Source organism: Sus scrofa, chromosome 15, assembly GCF_000003025.6.
Source record: "Sus scrofa isolate TJ Tabasco breed Duroc chromosome 15, Sscrofa11.1, whole genome shotgun sequence".
Taxonomy (NCBI): Eukaryota; Metazoa; Chordata; class Mammalia; order Artiodactyla; family Suidae; genus Sus; species Sus scrofa.
Genome location: NC_010457.5, coordinates 131828061 through 131843555, shown reverse-complemented (window position 1 = coordinate 131843555; position 15495 = coordinate 131828061). Strand labels below are relative to the sequence as shown.

General features: G+C 39.6%; 1 protein-coding gene across 1 annotated transcript in view; it reads right to left on the bottom strand.

Annotated features, from left to right (window-relative positions):
* Window positions 1-15495, bottom strand: part of PSMD1 (proteasome 26S subunit, non-ATPase 1) — a 104601-nt gene that overhangs the window by 68639 nt on the left and 20467 nt on the right. The window contains exons 8-16 of the mRNA XM_001925902.7: window positions 14268-14328; window positions 13225-13353; window positions 11071-11159; window positions 10534-10612; window positions 9888-10061; window positions 7975-8086; window positions 7215-7411; window positions 5625-5720; window positions 2968-3032 (exon numbers count right to left, since the gene is read on the bottom strand). Coding sequence (XP_001925937.3) covers window positions 2968-3032; window positions 5625-5720; window positions 7215-7411; window positions 7975-8086; window positions 9888-10061; window positions 10534-10612; window positions 11071-11159; window positions 13225-13353; window positions 14268-14328 — 1002 coding nt within the window. The remainder of the gene's footprint in view (window positions 1-2967; window positions 3033-5624; window positions 5721-7214; window positions 7412-7974; window positions 8087-9887; window positions 10062-10533; window positions 10613-11070; window positions 11160-13224; window positions 13354-14267; window positions 14329-15495) is intronic.

Here is a 15495-nt window from a genome sequence, read left to right as displayed (position 1 = left end):
AGTTTTAGACAAAATCATCTCTAAAACCTTTTACAGTTTCTACTTCTTACAAGGATCATATTATGAAACCAAAACCAAAACCAAAACCAGAACAATCGCCTCTGGATTGCCCCTTAAAAACAATGAGCACATAATCAACTTATTAGCTGGATCTGAGCAGCCTGGGTAGTAGTGATAGTAAGCAAAGCCTAACAGAAGATCATGAAAGACATCTGCTGCTGAAACTGGGAACTACAGGAAATACAAGGGCAGAAATGAGTTCTGTTAATTAGAGAACAAAGCACTGTCAGATTAAGGGAAGAAAAACAGTTCTCAAGAAGCTCAACCTCCTGTGTGGCAGAATATACATACTAGGTGACTGATTGATATTATGTAAAATATAAAGTGACCAATAGGAAGAGTTGGTAGCCAGCAATGAATAAATAAAAAGAAGAGACTATCATGAATAGGATTCTTTACACAAGCCACTAGTTACCAAGGGTACATCTAGAAGAATATACTTTCCATACAAAAATTATCTAGTTTTCCAATAATTAAAAAAAACCCTCCCTGCTGGATGGCAATAATAAAACGATTTTTTTTTTTTTCAGGGGCGCACCCGAAGCATATGGAGGTTCCCAGGCTAGGGATCTAATCGGAGCTCTTGCTGCCGGCCTACACCACAGCCACAGCAACATGGGATCCGAGCCATGCCTGTTACCCACGCCCCAGCTCACAGCAATGCTGGATCCTTAACCCACTGAGCGAGGCCAGGGATCGAACCCACACCCTCATGGTTCCTAGTCGGATTCGTTTCCGCTGCGCCACGACAGGAACTCCATAATGATTTGTTTTTGTTTTACAATTGTGTCTGAACTCTAGAGCAAACATAAGGAAAGGTTAGGGTTACAGGTTGGCTAGAATGATATAGCAAAGACGACAGGAAGGAAATATAACTTTTCAGCTTCTTACTTTGCTTCCCTCTTTTGCCTCAGGAGAATGATTCTTAGACCGGAAAGATAAAAAGTATTGTTACGACTGATCAAAATGCAAAATAGGTGAAGGGACTGGCTGCCTTAAATGAGTTCAAGTCTCAAAGCTAAAGGAATTACTTCCCTGAAACAGAACTTGTGAATGTAATTATAGAGCCACCGATGACAAGTCTGAGGAAAAACAGAAAATGGCAAAGGTACAAAAGGACTGTAAGAGGCTAAATATTCCAATGTTTAAAGAGAAAGGACTCAAGAAATTTAAAGTATGAAGTCTGTTGTAGATCTTCTGAAACAAATGTGAACAGCTTAATACAAATAGGTTTTATCAGATCTTAGAAAAGGAATGGATGAACACCTGACACTTCTATGGATTTACTAAAAACAGTAATAACCAACTAATCACACATTCTGGTTTGGAGGTACCGGACTCATGGATCTGTATAAATACAACACCTTTAAGATTTAGTGAAAGCTCTCTAATGTCTTCATAAACAAGTTGGACAAATGAGGGTTAACACAGAGAAGGAGGTTAGTATTCTGCTGAACAACGTTGTTCAACAAAACTGACTGGTGTAAGCAGAAACCTACTGGAGTTCCCGTCATGGCTCAGTGGTAACCAACCTGACTAGTATCCATGAGGATGAAGGTTCGATCCCTGGCCTTGCTCAGTGGGTTGAGGATCTGGCGTTGCCATGAGCTGTGGTGTGGGTCACAGTCTTGGCTTGGATTCCACATTGCTGTGGCTGTGGTGTATGCCAGTGGCTACAGCTCCTGATTCGACCCTAAGCCTGGGAACCTCCATATGCTGTAGGTGCAACCCTAAAAAGCAAAAAAACAACCAACCAAAAACAAAAACAAAAAACCCAGAAAAAAAGAAAACCAAACCCCCCCCAAAACAAACAAATAAAAAACCCCAAAACTTTTTAACATGCCATATGGGACTGTGCTGTTTTATTCAACATTTTCACCCGCAACAGGAAAAAAATATCCACTGACTGCAGTAAACAGATAACTTCCTATGTGGCATCTCAGAGAAGATCCTCTAACCAGTTCACAGTGGGTGCTGAATAAATACTTGTTGAATTACATTACAATCTTTACAGCAAAGGTTCACTCTCAGGAATCTGGGGTAGAAAATCTACACCGAAGATTAAAAGCAGATAAACTCATCTTACATGTACCTTCAGAACTTATTGTGTAATTTCATCATGAATAAGTTCTAATAAGCAGTGTCCAAACAGAGCTGAAGGAATTACTTTTAATTTTCCTATGTTGCATTTTAAGGTAAAGAACCTTAGTGAAGAGAAACGGTGGTACGTGAGATGGGAGATGAGCAGACAGAAAGCAGAACTACTGTTAAGAAGTATTACCGCATCGCACCACCAACTGTAACAACTGCCACTGCTCACACACTCTGAAATAACACTTCGTAGTGCCAGATACTGTTCTAAGGGCTTTAGATATATTAATTCGCCTGTCAAAAAAACACTCTTAGGTACTATTATTATACCCATTTTACAGATGAGCAATCTGAGATTCAAAGAGACTAAGTGACAAGCCCAAAGCCACTCTGCTGTAAGTGGCAGAGCCATGATCAAATCCTGGCAGACTGGTCGCACAGGGTATCCTCTAACTCACATGTACACTGTAATACCAAGTGTGTCTCCAAATCTGCAAAATTTTCACTCTCTTGCATTTAAACAAAAGCTATTACCTCGTACTCTCATTAAAGAGTTTCAAGAACTCTACAAGCCTGTGTGAGAGACAGCACCGCATATGAATCATCAATATACATGGCAAGAGGAGAACAACTCAAACAGCTCCTCAGATTCTCAAAACTTAACTGGCTTCTTTTTTAGATGAACGGTACTAGCTTTATTTTTAAATGCTCTTCACTCTGAACCCAGATATATTCTTCACATATTTAGTTTCTGTTTAATTACCGACTACAAACAGAAATGGAATATAAATAGAAGCAGAAGTTAGAAATGATTACCTGAAGAGAATGAACCCAAGTGATTCTACTGCTGCTCTCCTGACATCATCGTTAACATCACTTACCTAGGGGAAAATTCAAAGGATGACTACGTTATACCACGGGCATTCTATTAATACAGTCATTACATTACGCATATTCTATCACCAGAGGAAACTGACAGGAGAGGCCCACATCATTCAGATGTAAATTAGACCTCACTACTATATTACAGTAGGGCCCTCCTTTTTTTTTTTTGGTCTTTTTGCCTTTTCTAGGGCTGCTCCTACGGCATATGGAGGTTCCCAGGCTAGGGATCTAACCGGAGCTGTAGCTGCCGGCCTACACCAGAGCCACAGCAACTTAGGATCCGAGCCGTGTCTGCGACCTACACCACAGCTCACCACAGCTCACGGCAATGCCAGATCCTTAACCCACTGAGCAGGGCCAGGGATTGAACCCGCAACCTCATGGTTCCTAATTGGATTCGTTAACCACTGAGCCATGAGGGAAATTCCCAGTAGGGCCCTCCTTGTCCACAGTTTCACTTTCAGCAGTTTCAGTTACCCCATAGTCAACTATGATCCAGTATTTATTAAATGGAAAATTCCAGAAATAAAAAAGTCATAAGATTTTTTTTTTCTTTTGTCTTTTTAGGCCTGCTCCCAAGGCATATGGAGGTTCCCAGGCTAGGGGTCTACACCACAGGCACAGCCAGATGTGAGCCATGTCTGTAACCTACATCACAGGTCATGGTAATGCTGGATCCCTAACCACAGAGCGAGACCAGGGATCAAACCCATGTCCTCATGAATGCTAGCCAGATTCATTTCCACTAACCCACGACCAGAACTCCAGAATCCATTAAGACTTAAATTTTATGTTATGCAGAGTATCATGATAAAATCTCGTGCCATCGCACTCTATCCTGCCTGGGATGTAAATCATCCCTTTGTTCAGCATATCCAAACATCTACCTACTAGTCACTTTGTAGGCTTCAGTTATCAGACTGATGTGGTATTGCAATGCTTATATTCAAATAACCTTTATTTTACTTAATAATGCCCCCAAAGCATAGGAGTAGTGACACGGGCAATTTAAGATATTCTCTTACTGTGCCTAATTTATAAATTAAACTTTTTTGCAGGCGTGTATGAGAAAAACCACAGAATATGTTTCAGAATTACCCACGGTTTCAGGGGTCCACTGAGTGTCTTGGAATGTACGCCCCTGTGGATAAAGGAGAACTACTGTATTCCTCTAGAGAATGTCTTTCCCTGGGAGTTCCTGCTGTGGTGCAGCGGTAACAAACCCGACTAGTATTTATGAGGATGCAGGCGGGATGCCTGGCCTTGCTCAGCAGGTTAAGGATGTGGCATTGCCGTGAGCTGTGGTGTAGGTCACAGACTCAGCTCACTTCCCGTGTTGCTGTGGCATAGGCCAGCAGCTATAGCTCTGATTTGACCCCATATGCTGCAAGTGAAGCCCTATAAAGACAAAAAAAATAAATAAATAAATAAATAAAAAAGAACGTCTTTCCCCAATCTAGAAAAATTCATTTGAAGGCTTAAAAGTCTTCAAAGCTGCAGAAATTTAAGATTCAGTGGTACTTCTAAAGACTGTTTCAAGAGTTCCCATCGTGGTTCAGAGGAAACTAATGAGACCAGTATCCATGAGGTTTCAGGTTTGATCCCTGGCCTTGCTCAGTGGGTTAAGGATCTGGTGTTGCCATGAGCTGTGGTGTATGTGGGTCGCAGACTCAGCTGGGATCTGGTATGGCTATGGCTGTGGCTGGTGGCTGTAGCTCCGATTAGACCCTAGCCTGGGAATCTCCATATGCCTCAGGCGTGGCCCTAAAAAGACAAAAAAAAAAAAAAAAAAAAAAAAGACTATTTCAACTGCACCACAGTTTTCATGGGCCACACTGAAAATCTAACCATTCCTTCACTGTTGTTTTCAAAAACATATATTCTGAACTCAAGCAAACCACAAACATTTAGAACATACTAAATGCTGCACTGATGATAAATTACTAATAAATACTGTGTGGTGTGATTATCTCTAGGAAGAAAGAAATAATTATAGTTCTAAATCCTTTCTTTACGGGAAGATGACCTTGGGTTTACTTTCTCCCAGCACCAACATGGTAGAAATCTACTGAGTTAAGACATATGGAATGTCCACCATTATTTACTGTTAAAAACTATCTAGATTGGGTGACTATGAATGGAAAGGCCTGTTGGAAAACATGGGCATTGGCTTTCCTAGTCAGTGTGTCTCCTGTAATAGAGCACTTCCCCTAGGGATACCTGGAAGCTAAGCTCACAGGCTACAAAAGAAGTCAATCCCATTGTTCACTAGATTTCCCTACCCTGGCGTGGCTGCAAACATTCACAGGGTCTCCTCCCTTACAAATGAGGGTGTCCCTTGGAACAGGGCTTTAGAAGTTGCACCTGAATGACTTACAGGACTTCCATACACACTGTTACCCTGTCCTATATTCTCCTGAACAGCTAAATGAGTCCGGCGCTAGGGTATGGCTGACTGTGTCCAGGGAGTGAGAATCTGAACCTGAGGTAGTGGTCTTGAGATGTGGATGCTGTAGTCATCAAGACCTCTAGCGACAATCTGCAAACGTTCCCTTCCATCTCTATTCAAGAGAAGCCAGAGTACTTACAGCGACATGCAGCAGGCGTCGAATAGCCTTGTTGTTACCTGAGCCACAGTAAGCCATGGCTACGGTATACATTCCAGACCGTCGAAGAATTGGATCCTAAGAAATAATTCAGCACCATCATCAACGTAATCACTTCAAATAGTAACTCCTATAGGCTTAGTTGCATCCACCAGGGCAGCTAGTTTTGGGGAGGAAATGATGAACTCAAAGAACACCACTGTGTGGTTGGTAGTTTTCTAAACGAATGGGGAAATAAAAAACTAACAGAAGAGGAATTCAGCTGCTTTTAATTCCCAATATTCTGTGCAATACGCCTATGCTGCCTCACACTTTTTAGGAAGTATAAACTCAAGCCCAATTCCAACACTCACTCCCTATGATACTCAACTTCCATTCGTCAAACAAACAACAAAGCTTGCTTCTAATTCTACATTTTAACTTGCTTTTTCCTTATCACTTAATTCTTGGGCACTGAGCCTTGAGTGGAAGAGATATAGAGTCTGACAGTTGAGCAAAATTTTTAGTAGTTTTATCAATAACCTACAGCAGTGGATGTTTCTATCAGGTTACAGAGCACAGCACTGCTTACCACTAACTATCTACCATACACAATACCAGTGTAAAAACAAAGCAAAACAAAATGCAATGGGAAAAAAAATCTCACACAAACAAGGTACAGAGATTGGCACTGTTTTTTGATGAAAAACTTTATATCTTACTGATTATAAAATCATTCCAAAAACAGTATTTCTTTTTTTTTTTTTTTGTCTTTTTGCTATTTCTTTGGGCCGCTCCCGCGGCATATGGAGGTTCCCAGGCTAGGGGTCGAATCGGAGCTGTAGCCTCCGGCCTACGCCAGAGCCACAGCAACACAGGATCCGAGCCGCGTCTGCAACCTACACCACAGCTCACGGCAACGCTGGATCGTTAACCCACTGAGCAAGGGCAGGGATCGAACCCGAAACCTCATGGTTCCTAGTCGGATTCGTTAACCACTGCGCCACGACGGGAACTCCGAAAAAAAACAGTATTTCTAAAAGAAATCAACTTATATATATTTCTAAAGAACTTTTCTGAATCTACTTATTTGAAAATCACTGAAGTCTTTTTTGTTGGTTTTTACAGCCGCACTTGAGGCATAAGGAAGTTCCCAGGCTAGGTGTGGAATCAGAGCTATAGCTGCATGTCTATGCCACAGCCACAGCAACACCGGATCTGAGCTGCATCTGCGACCTATGTCTCAGCTTGCTGCAATGCTGGATGCTTAACCCACTAATCGCAGTCAAGGATCAAAAATGCATCTTCATGGACTCTATGTTGGGTTCTTAACCCACCAAGCCACAACGGGAACTCCTGAAGTCTTGATTCAATTTAAAATTCTCAAATTAGCCCTGCTTACTTCTCCTAATCAGTGTCTTTCTCTCCTACATTATGTTAGGTTTTATACATCTTTTGAGAAGTTTTTAATCAACAAATGTAGCTAGGTGTTCCTCATGGGAAAAGAGATAATTTCCAATAAAGGTTAAGTGTTTCAGGTTAACTGGAGGGTGAGGGAGCAGGGAGAAAAGGATGAATAACATGTTATCTCACCTTATCACGGCAGAGCGACTCAATGAGAGCATCAGCCTCTTCCATCCTCCCGTACATCACTAACGCAATGCCAACTGCAAGACCACGTAGAATCTTCTCATGTTGAGTTTCCTGTGCATAGCCGACCATGTCCTCAATAGCCTGGGCATTTTTAGAGCCCAACATGACCAAACCTAGGGCCAGGCCAGCTGCTTCCCCTAGTGAGTAAAAGCAAGACATTACAGAATAAGAGTTACATATGTGAAGTAAATAAAACATACCCTATTGGAAGTGGCAACTACAAGCATCAACTATCAAAACAACCATCAGCTTCTGACAGCATTTTTTCAAACCATGAGATATTAAGGGGGATATCTTATATGGAAGCACATCCATAACTATTTAAAGTTCTCTTCCTTTCAAATCTTGCTAAGATACACCATCAAACCCTATAGTGATTTCCAAAGACACTATGACAACATTTTTTTCTATATTATCATCGAGCAGTGTAGATAGCCCCATAATAAAAGTAGATCACTCTAATTAATTTCTATTTGCAAAAGTCAGTTATACAGGCACTCAAGATATGCCATTTTTAAAAACCTATGTATCATAAAACATATTTTCATAAGACTTGTCTGATAAATGAGGCAAAAGCCACACCCTGTACAAGTAGAGAAATCCATTAGTTTTTTAAGAGGCCATGAAATATAGGTAGAAAACAAGTATCAGTTACATTAACTAAACCCAGAATTTGTCATCTTCAGAAGGAATCACCTACCTGTGACAGCATCATCCTGATAAAGGTTTGTCTTCAGCAAATCATACACGTCCTGGCGGGCGGTCCCCATGGCTGCCAAACCAAGGCCCAGACTGCCACCATGTCGAACGATCTAGGGAAAAAGCAGGGCTCCACTGATTTGGTACACTGTACTTAAAATCCAAGGTCTCACTCTAACTCCAAAATATATTTTGACATTAAGCATGCAGAGCAGCTGGTCTAGTGAGTATGATCAGAGGACACAGAGGGCCAGGGGTAACCTTATCAATTTCAGTTTCAAAAGAATGCTGTTTGCTGATGCAAAATAACACTGAGTTAAGAAGTAAATGAAAGAAAAGAAAATGGAGAGAGACAATACAGTTCTCTTCCAATAAGTTTACATCAGAAGAGGAGGAAAAAGATGATAATGATTAAAAAGGGAGAATCAAGTGGCGAGGAAAGATTCTTTTAGGATAGGTGAGACCTGATAGGCTTATGGACTCAGGGAGGCAGCACAGAAGGAGACTGAAGACAGAGAGAAAAAGGTATTTAATGGAACATGGTTATGAAGAAAGTGGGAGAAAATGGTGTCAAAAGCGAAACTTAGTCTTTATTTGAAGAATATTTTTGTGAAGATCTGTTATTTTTGAATAACAGTATCCTTTTATTGGCGAGAGCACCCCAATCCTGCTTGGGGAATAGTCTTCCCACTGGTCAGAGTCTTGGTAGGATTGTCATTCAAAGCAAAGCTCCCACCTTCCCCTAGCCAAAGTGTACGCCTGTAACTTGACAGGCCGATCAGACGCTCCTCTGGAATTTTAAGCTTTCTTAAGTGGAATGACTGAAGTTCATTCCTTCTGACAGAAGAGCCCTGAAGAGATGACCCCATTAGTTCCTACTATCTAGATCCCTAGAACTGCCCTGACTCTTAATCTCTGTGAGCTGGTTCATCAGCTTTTCCTATGCAAGCTACTTCCAATAAACTCCTTGTTTAAGTTGGTCAGCAGAGGTTTTTATTGCTGGTAACCAAAAACTTTATCTGATAAGAAAATTTTTACCTGAGACCAGTGGAAATGAGGTAGAGATATGTGAAAGATACATAGGATTTGTGGATAGGGGGCTTATTAGCCCAGAGAGACCATCCTACTGGCCTCAATCTTTTCACTAAATAGGACAGTTTTCTGGCTCACTCAGCTACTCTCTAAACAGCCTTCTAAAAGAAACTAACATAAAAGTTAAAAATCCTCTTTCAAGGTTCCTTAAAATAAGAACAGGGCTGCTTAATAAGTTTTTTTTCAAACCAATTACACTTAAAAAAAAATCACCAGGTGTTCCCATTGTGGCTCAGTGGGTCAAGAACCTGATATAGTGTCGGTAAGGATGCAGGTTCAATCCCTGGCCTCACTCAGCAGGTTAAGGATCCAGCTTGCTACAAGCTGCAGCTCAAATCTGGTGTTGCAGTGGCTGTGGATCCAATTCGATCCCTAGCCCAGGAACTTCCCTATGCCGCAGGCGAGGCTGTAAATAAAAAAAGAAAAAAAAAACCTCATCAAAGAGCAAACAAGCAAAAATTCTGATTCTTGAGCAAGTACATATAATTTCTTTGGGCTTTAGCTTCCTATAAAATAGAATTAGACTAAACAATCACTGATCACTTATATAACACTACAAGACTAGCGTATGGGAGTACAACATGTATTTTATAAGTATCTGGTACTTTATTTTGCTTGTCAGAGACAAGGTTTAAAGGACCGATAAGCAAAATTTTAGCATATAAAGAAGGAAAGGAAATTATCTTTATAAGAAAAGATTCCATGAGAACAGTACCGGTTTGGGAATCCTACAAAATTTCTATTCACTAAAACAACTGGCAAATATAATGTTTCCCTGGACTCTTAAGTAATGGGAATTTAGTTTTTCATTCTAAGACTTACATCATTGCTCGCATTCTTGAGCTGGTTAAGCAGATAGTCAATTATATCCCCACCATGATTGGCATGGATGAGACCTAGTGCATAGAGGCCTCCACCTTCCTGATAGGCTGATCCTGGAGAGGTGTCCTTGGGAAGATACGTTGCCATTAACTGTAATGCTTCCTTCTCATGACCCTGTAAATTTGAGCCATCGCAAAGGTGTCAGTAAGAGTATGTGAGAGAAAAAAAGCATGACATTTTCCATGATCACTGTCTTTTCTCCAGAGAAGAGGAAGTGGGGCTCTCTCCTAAGCAACTTTACCACTCTAATGAGAAGACAGCTTTTAGGAGATCCAGGCACATCTCGGTTAAAAGCAAATGCTTCAATTTTCAGGCCCTGTGTTTCACAACATTTCCCCAAATTCATCTTAGACTAGGCAAATAACTTATTCCAGTTCATCTTCTGGGAAATAGTTTAGAGTCTTCAAAGGAAAAAGATTTCCACTTTTTATAACAAACAAACACACATTTCTTATTTACTTTATCCTTCCTGTAAGAAGACTAATCCAATTGAACAAAATGTCCTTGTCAATGAATTATAGTAAACTTTACTCCAAAAAAATTGCTTCTGTTTGGATGTATGCTCACCCTGATCAGTATACATTACCTTATGAATTACACCCAAACTGGCTGTGGCTGTAAATTTTGCCCAGTTAGTGGCTCTGGCTAACCATTCCAAGTTATCTCTGTAAGAAAAGAAATTTTAGCAATACTATTGAAATGCACTCCATAAAGCTTTTTAAAACACTAAAGTAAAGGAATTAAAATTTTGCCTTAAGCTGTTATAAATCATTTTACTTTATGGATCTCAAGTTACTGATAATTCTATTTTACTTTCTAAGTTGCTCTTAATACATTTGAGGACATTTTTTTATTAATACATTGTATGTAATACCATTGTATCAAATTTCTGAGCTTAACACATTTCGTTCAAAAACCTACATTCAAGGTAACTAATAAGGAAAATTAATTTTAGCTCAAAACAAGGAAGCATATATAATTTAAAACTATATAAAATGGTAAAAAGAGAATTCAGAATTCAGGACTGGCAGGTAGGGAATTCCCCACATCCATGTAACAATTTCAACAGAGCCTCTGTTAAAGACACTCTTAAGCCAAAATGGGAACCTACAAGCATATTTACCTAAGAAACTGGTCACTGGTAGTCCCACAGTGCATAAAAGAGTTTGCTATAACGGTAGCTGTGTGACATACAGAATTCCTTACTGCATCCTAAAAAACAAATACAGCTTTTTATCATTGGCAAAATACTCATACATATGTAGGCTTGCATGTGAACATACAGTAAGAACCCCTGTTTTGTGACAAAAACATGAATAAACTGAACTGATACTTAAAATATGAATCTTGGATATCTCTTTATAAAGCTTAAATAGCTAGTTTATAAAAACAAGCAAGTCAAAGTTCTAATTGTTGTCTTAATTTGGGGTTTGTAGATTTTCTATTTTTTGGCAGTTCTCTTCAGTGTCTTGGCCAAGGTCTCCAAAATGGTGGAGTAACCTGAGAAGCAATGCTGCACCTCTTCTGGCACTGTATCTCTGGTAGTCACCAAAGTAACTTATTTTATTTTTTATGTTTAAAAAATTTGGGGAGTTCCCGTCATGGTGCAGCAGAAACGAATCTGACTAGGAACCATGAGGTTATGGGTTTGGTCCCTGGCCTCGCTTGGTGGGTTAAGGATCCAGCGTTGCTGTGAGCTGTGGTAAGGTCGCAGATGCAGCTCAGATCTGGTGTTGCTGTGGCTGGGCCGAAGACTGGCAGCTATAGTTCCAATAAGACCCCTAGCCTGGGAACCTCCATATGCTGCGGGTGCAGCCAAAAAAAAATTGGCCCCACCTGCAGCATATGGAAGTTCCCAGGCCAGGGATCAAATGTGAGCTGCAGCTGCAAGCTATGCCACAGCTGCAGCAACACCAGATCCTTAATCCACTGCACCATAGCAAGAACTTTAATTTTTCTTTCTTTTTTTTGCTTTTTAGAGCCAAATCTGCAGCATATGGAGTTTCCCAGGCTACAGCTGCCAGCCTACACCACAGCCACAGCAACTTGATCAAGTCTACAACCTATATACCACAGCTCACAGCAACATTTGATCCTTAACCCACTGAACGAGGCCAGGAATCAAACCTACATCCTCATGGATCCCAGTCAGGTTTGTTTCCACTGAGCCACAAAGGGAACTCCTCTAACTTTATTTTATTGCTTTTTAGGGTTGAACCTGTGGCATATAGAAGTTCCGAGGCTAGGTGTCAAATCAGAGCTACAGCTGCTGGCCTATGCCACAGCCACAGCAATGCCAGATCTGATCCAAGTCTGAAACCTACACCACAGCTCACGGAAACATCAGATCCTTAACCCACTGAACAGGACCAGGGATCAAACCTGCATCCTCATGGATACTAGTAGGCTTCATTTCCACTGAGCCACAATGGGAACTCCTAATTTTATTTTTAATAAGACTGCAGTATAAAGATATGCTTTAAAAAATTGTCTTAAATGAAAATTATGTAATTCTTTTTGCCATCTGTAAAAGTGGAGAAGCATGATTACATATGCTTCAATCAAATAACTGTTTAGTAATGAAACAGTATATGACTATAAAAAAATAAATGATTTTGGGAAAGGATACTGGGTAAATTAACAGGCAAAGGAGGAATTTTCATACTATGTATCTTTTCGTATGACATACAAACATTTTCGTAACATTTTTTGAACCAGATGAATAGATTATCTATTCATAATAGATATAAGCTCCATATAACATAAATAGGAGCTTAATCAATATTAATTCCCCTTCTTCTTCAATAAGATCAAGTATTTCTCTCATTGTGATTAAAAAAAAAAAAAACTTACTTCTTTGATGAGGAATAAAATGCAACAAATTATTCAATAAGAAATAAATAGGAGTTCCCATCATGGTGCAGCAGAAATGAATTGACTAAGAACCATGAGGCTGTACGTTTAATCCCTGGCCTTGCTCAGTGGGTTAAGGATCTGGAGTTGCCATGAGCTGTGGCGTAGGTCGGAGATGCAGCTCAGATTTGATGTTGCTGTGGCTGTGGTGTAGGCTGGCAGCTGAAGCTCCAATTGGACCCCTAGCCTGGGAACTTCCATATGCCACAGGTGCAGCCCTAAAAAAGCAAAAAAAAAAAAAAAAAAAAAAAAAAATATATATATACACACACACACACACACACACACATATAAACACTTATATTCTTCAAGAACAACAAAAAAAACCCATTAAAAAAGCCTCCAATACAGATGAATTTCCTACCTTTGTGTTTTTTAGAATCATGAGATCTGTGTTATTGTTTCGTATTAAAAACTGCAGATGTAGCTCAATAGCCATTTCACCGCTTAAAATTTTAATCATTTTCAAAGTCTGGTCCTTGGGCTCTGGACTCTGCCAAAACAAATAAGAATGAAAGTTATTATATTACTAAAATCCACTAAGCCAACTTTATTTTAACAGCCCTAAATCAGTGAAATTCACAGTCATACATACAACAAAACCCCTATTTTAACAGTAGGATCTAGAAAACCCATGTATCATTTATTTGAAAGAATAATTTATTTATTTATTATTATCACTGAGATATGATACCAGCTTGATGGAAGAGAGCACATCATTCAAAACTTGCTTCCAATGTAAAATATTTTAATATTAAAAAGAACTGTAAAAGAATAACTAACCATTGATGATATGCAAGGAAAACTATTTTATACAAAATCAACTTAAGAGTTCAGGTGAGAAACTCCCTCCTCCAAGTTGACCAAATCAAAAGCACCTTTAGTCAACACATGCACATGATCTCATGAACTACCAAGTCATCAACACGACTCTCCATTCAGATGAAGAAGTGCTGAAAATTATATACCTGATTCACAGCACCCAAAAACTGCGACAGAGGAAACGTTACATCCAACGGATCTCTGCTTTAATCCTGGCCCCACTCTTCTATACATTACGAATATTAAAAATAAAGACAACTGTACTGCTTTCTCCATGATATGTTGCCATTTGTCAGAGGCCATACTTTTTTTCTCACCCTGTGATGGGTAATTCAGTTATTCTAGATAGAGTTCATTCCCTGGTAAGGATCTAAAGATTTGATTTCTTCTAGGTCAAGTGCTTTCTGGGGTTAATCTTTAAAATCTTACTTTTTACAGAAAATCTCATTTTTATAAAATAACCTTGGCATCAAACTTAATAATAAACCTCCATAAAAGCAAGTAACACTTTTAATTAATTTACAATATAGTGTGGAAATTTATGTTTAAATGGCAAACAACCTCAAGTCCAAAAAGCACACTTACCGCTTCTGGTGTCTTTCCTACAAGTACACTACCTGTCTTTTCTTCTGTTTCCATTGATTCACTAAGAGGAAGAGAACCAGCAGTTACTAATGTGATAATTCTTTTCTAAATTTCATGTGTAGGTGCCTTTTTTTTAAAAGTCAAATTGAAGACCTGAATCACATCCAAATTAAATATTTTGCAAGAAAAAAAAAGTTAATTACTTCCTAGGAATTGCTGTTAAGAAACAGAAAAGGTTGTAAAATAAGATGAAGACAGCCCAATACTGCATTCCCACCAAATAAATTCATAAAAACACAAACAACTATCTAGGTTAGCAAGATGTATGGACAACAAATACAGCAAACCCAAGTGACAAATTATCTCCCAGATTCCCCAAACACAGTCAGGTGAAGATATACCACCACCAGCTATAAGACTGGTTCACAGTGAAGCAGCTGGGGCCCCAAAACTTTTAAACTAACTAGCCAACATTCCTTGCTAGGACAAAGCACTACACTGAGGAGAAAATGCTGGGTAGAGAATCCAAATTAAGAAGGCAGAAACAGGAGTTCCCGTCGTGGCGCGGCAGAAATGAATCCGACTAGGAACCATGAGGTTGCAGGTTCGATCCCTGGCCTTGCTCAGTGGGTTAAGGATCCAGCTTGCCGTGAGCTGTGGTGTAGGTCACAGACATGTCTGTGATCTGGCGTTGCAGTGGCTGTGGCATAGGCCGGCAGCTGTAGCTCCTATTCAACCCCTAGCCTGGGCACCTCCATGTGCCCCAGGTGCAGCCCTGAAGAGCAAAAAAAAGAAGAAGATAGAAATGAAGGGAAAGAAGGTCCAAATAAAAGTGGGAAAGGGAACAGAGCAAGGAGATCTCAGAACATACGTTGCCATTTTTCTTTATTATTCCACAAACACAACAGAAGAGGAAGTTCTAGAGAACAATGAAATTTTAAAAACTATTCTAAACAAGCCTCCTTTGTAAACATTCAGGAAAACTAATTTTGGTAAAGATAATCCCCAGAAAAGGATCAAAGTAAGTAAAAGACATTAAGAAAATTTTACAACATATAAAGGAGCATTACTTATTAGAAGTAGAAAAACTCAGAAATAATAGAACTAGGAAAAAAATTAGGAAGGAAAGAAGAAAAGTAATCATTTCAGAAATGAAGATTAACTCAGAAGGAATATGAAAGCAAATAAACACAACATAATAAAAGCAGAAGGCAAGAGGAAAGAAAAC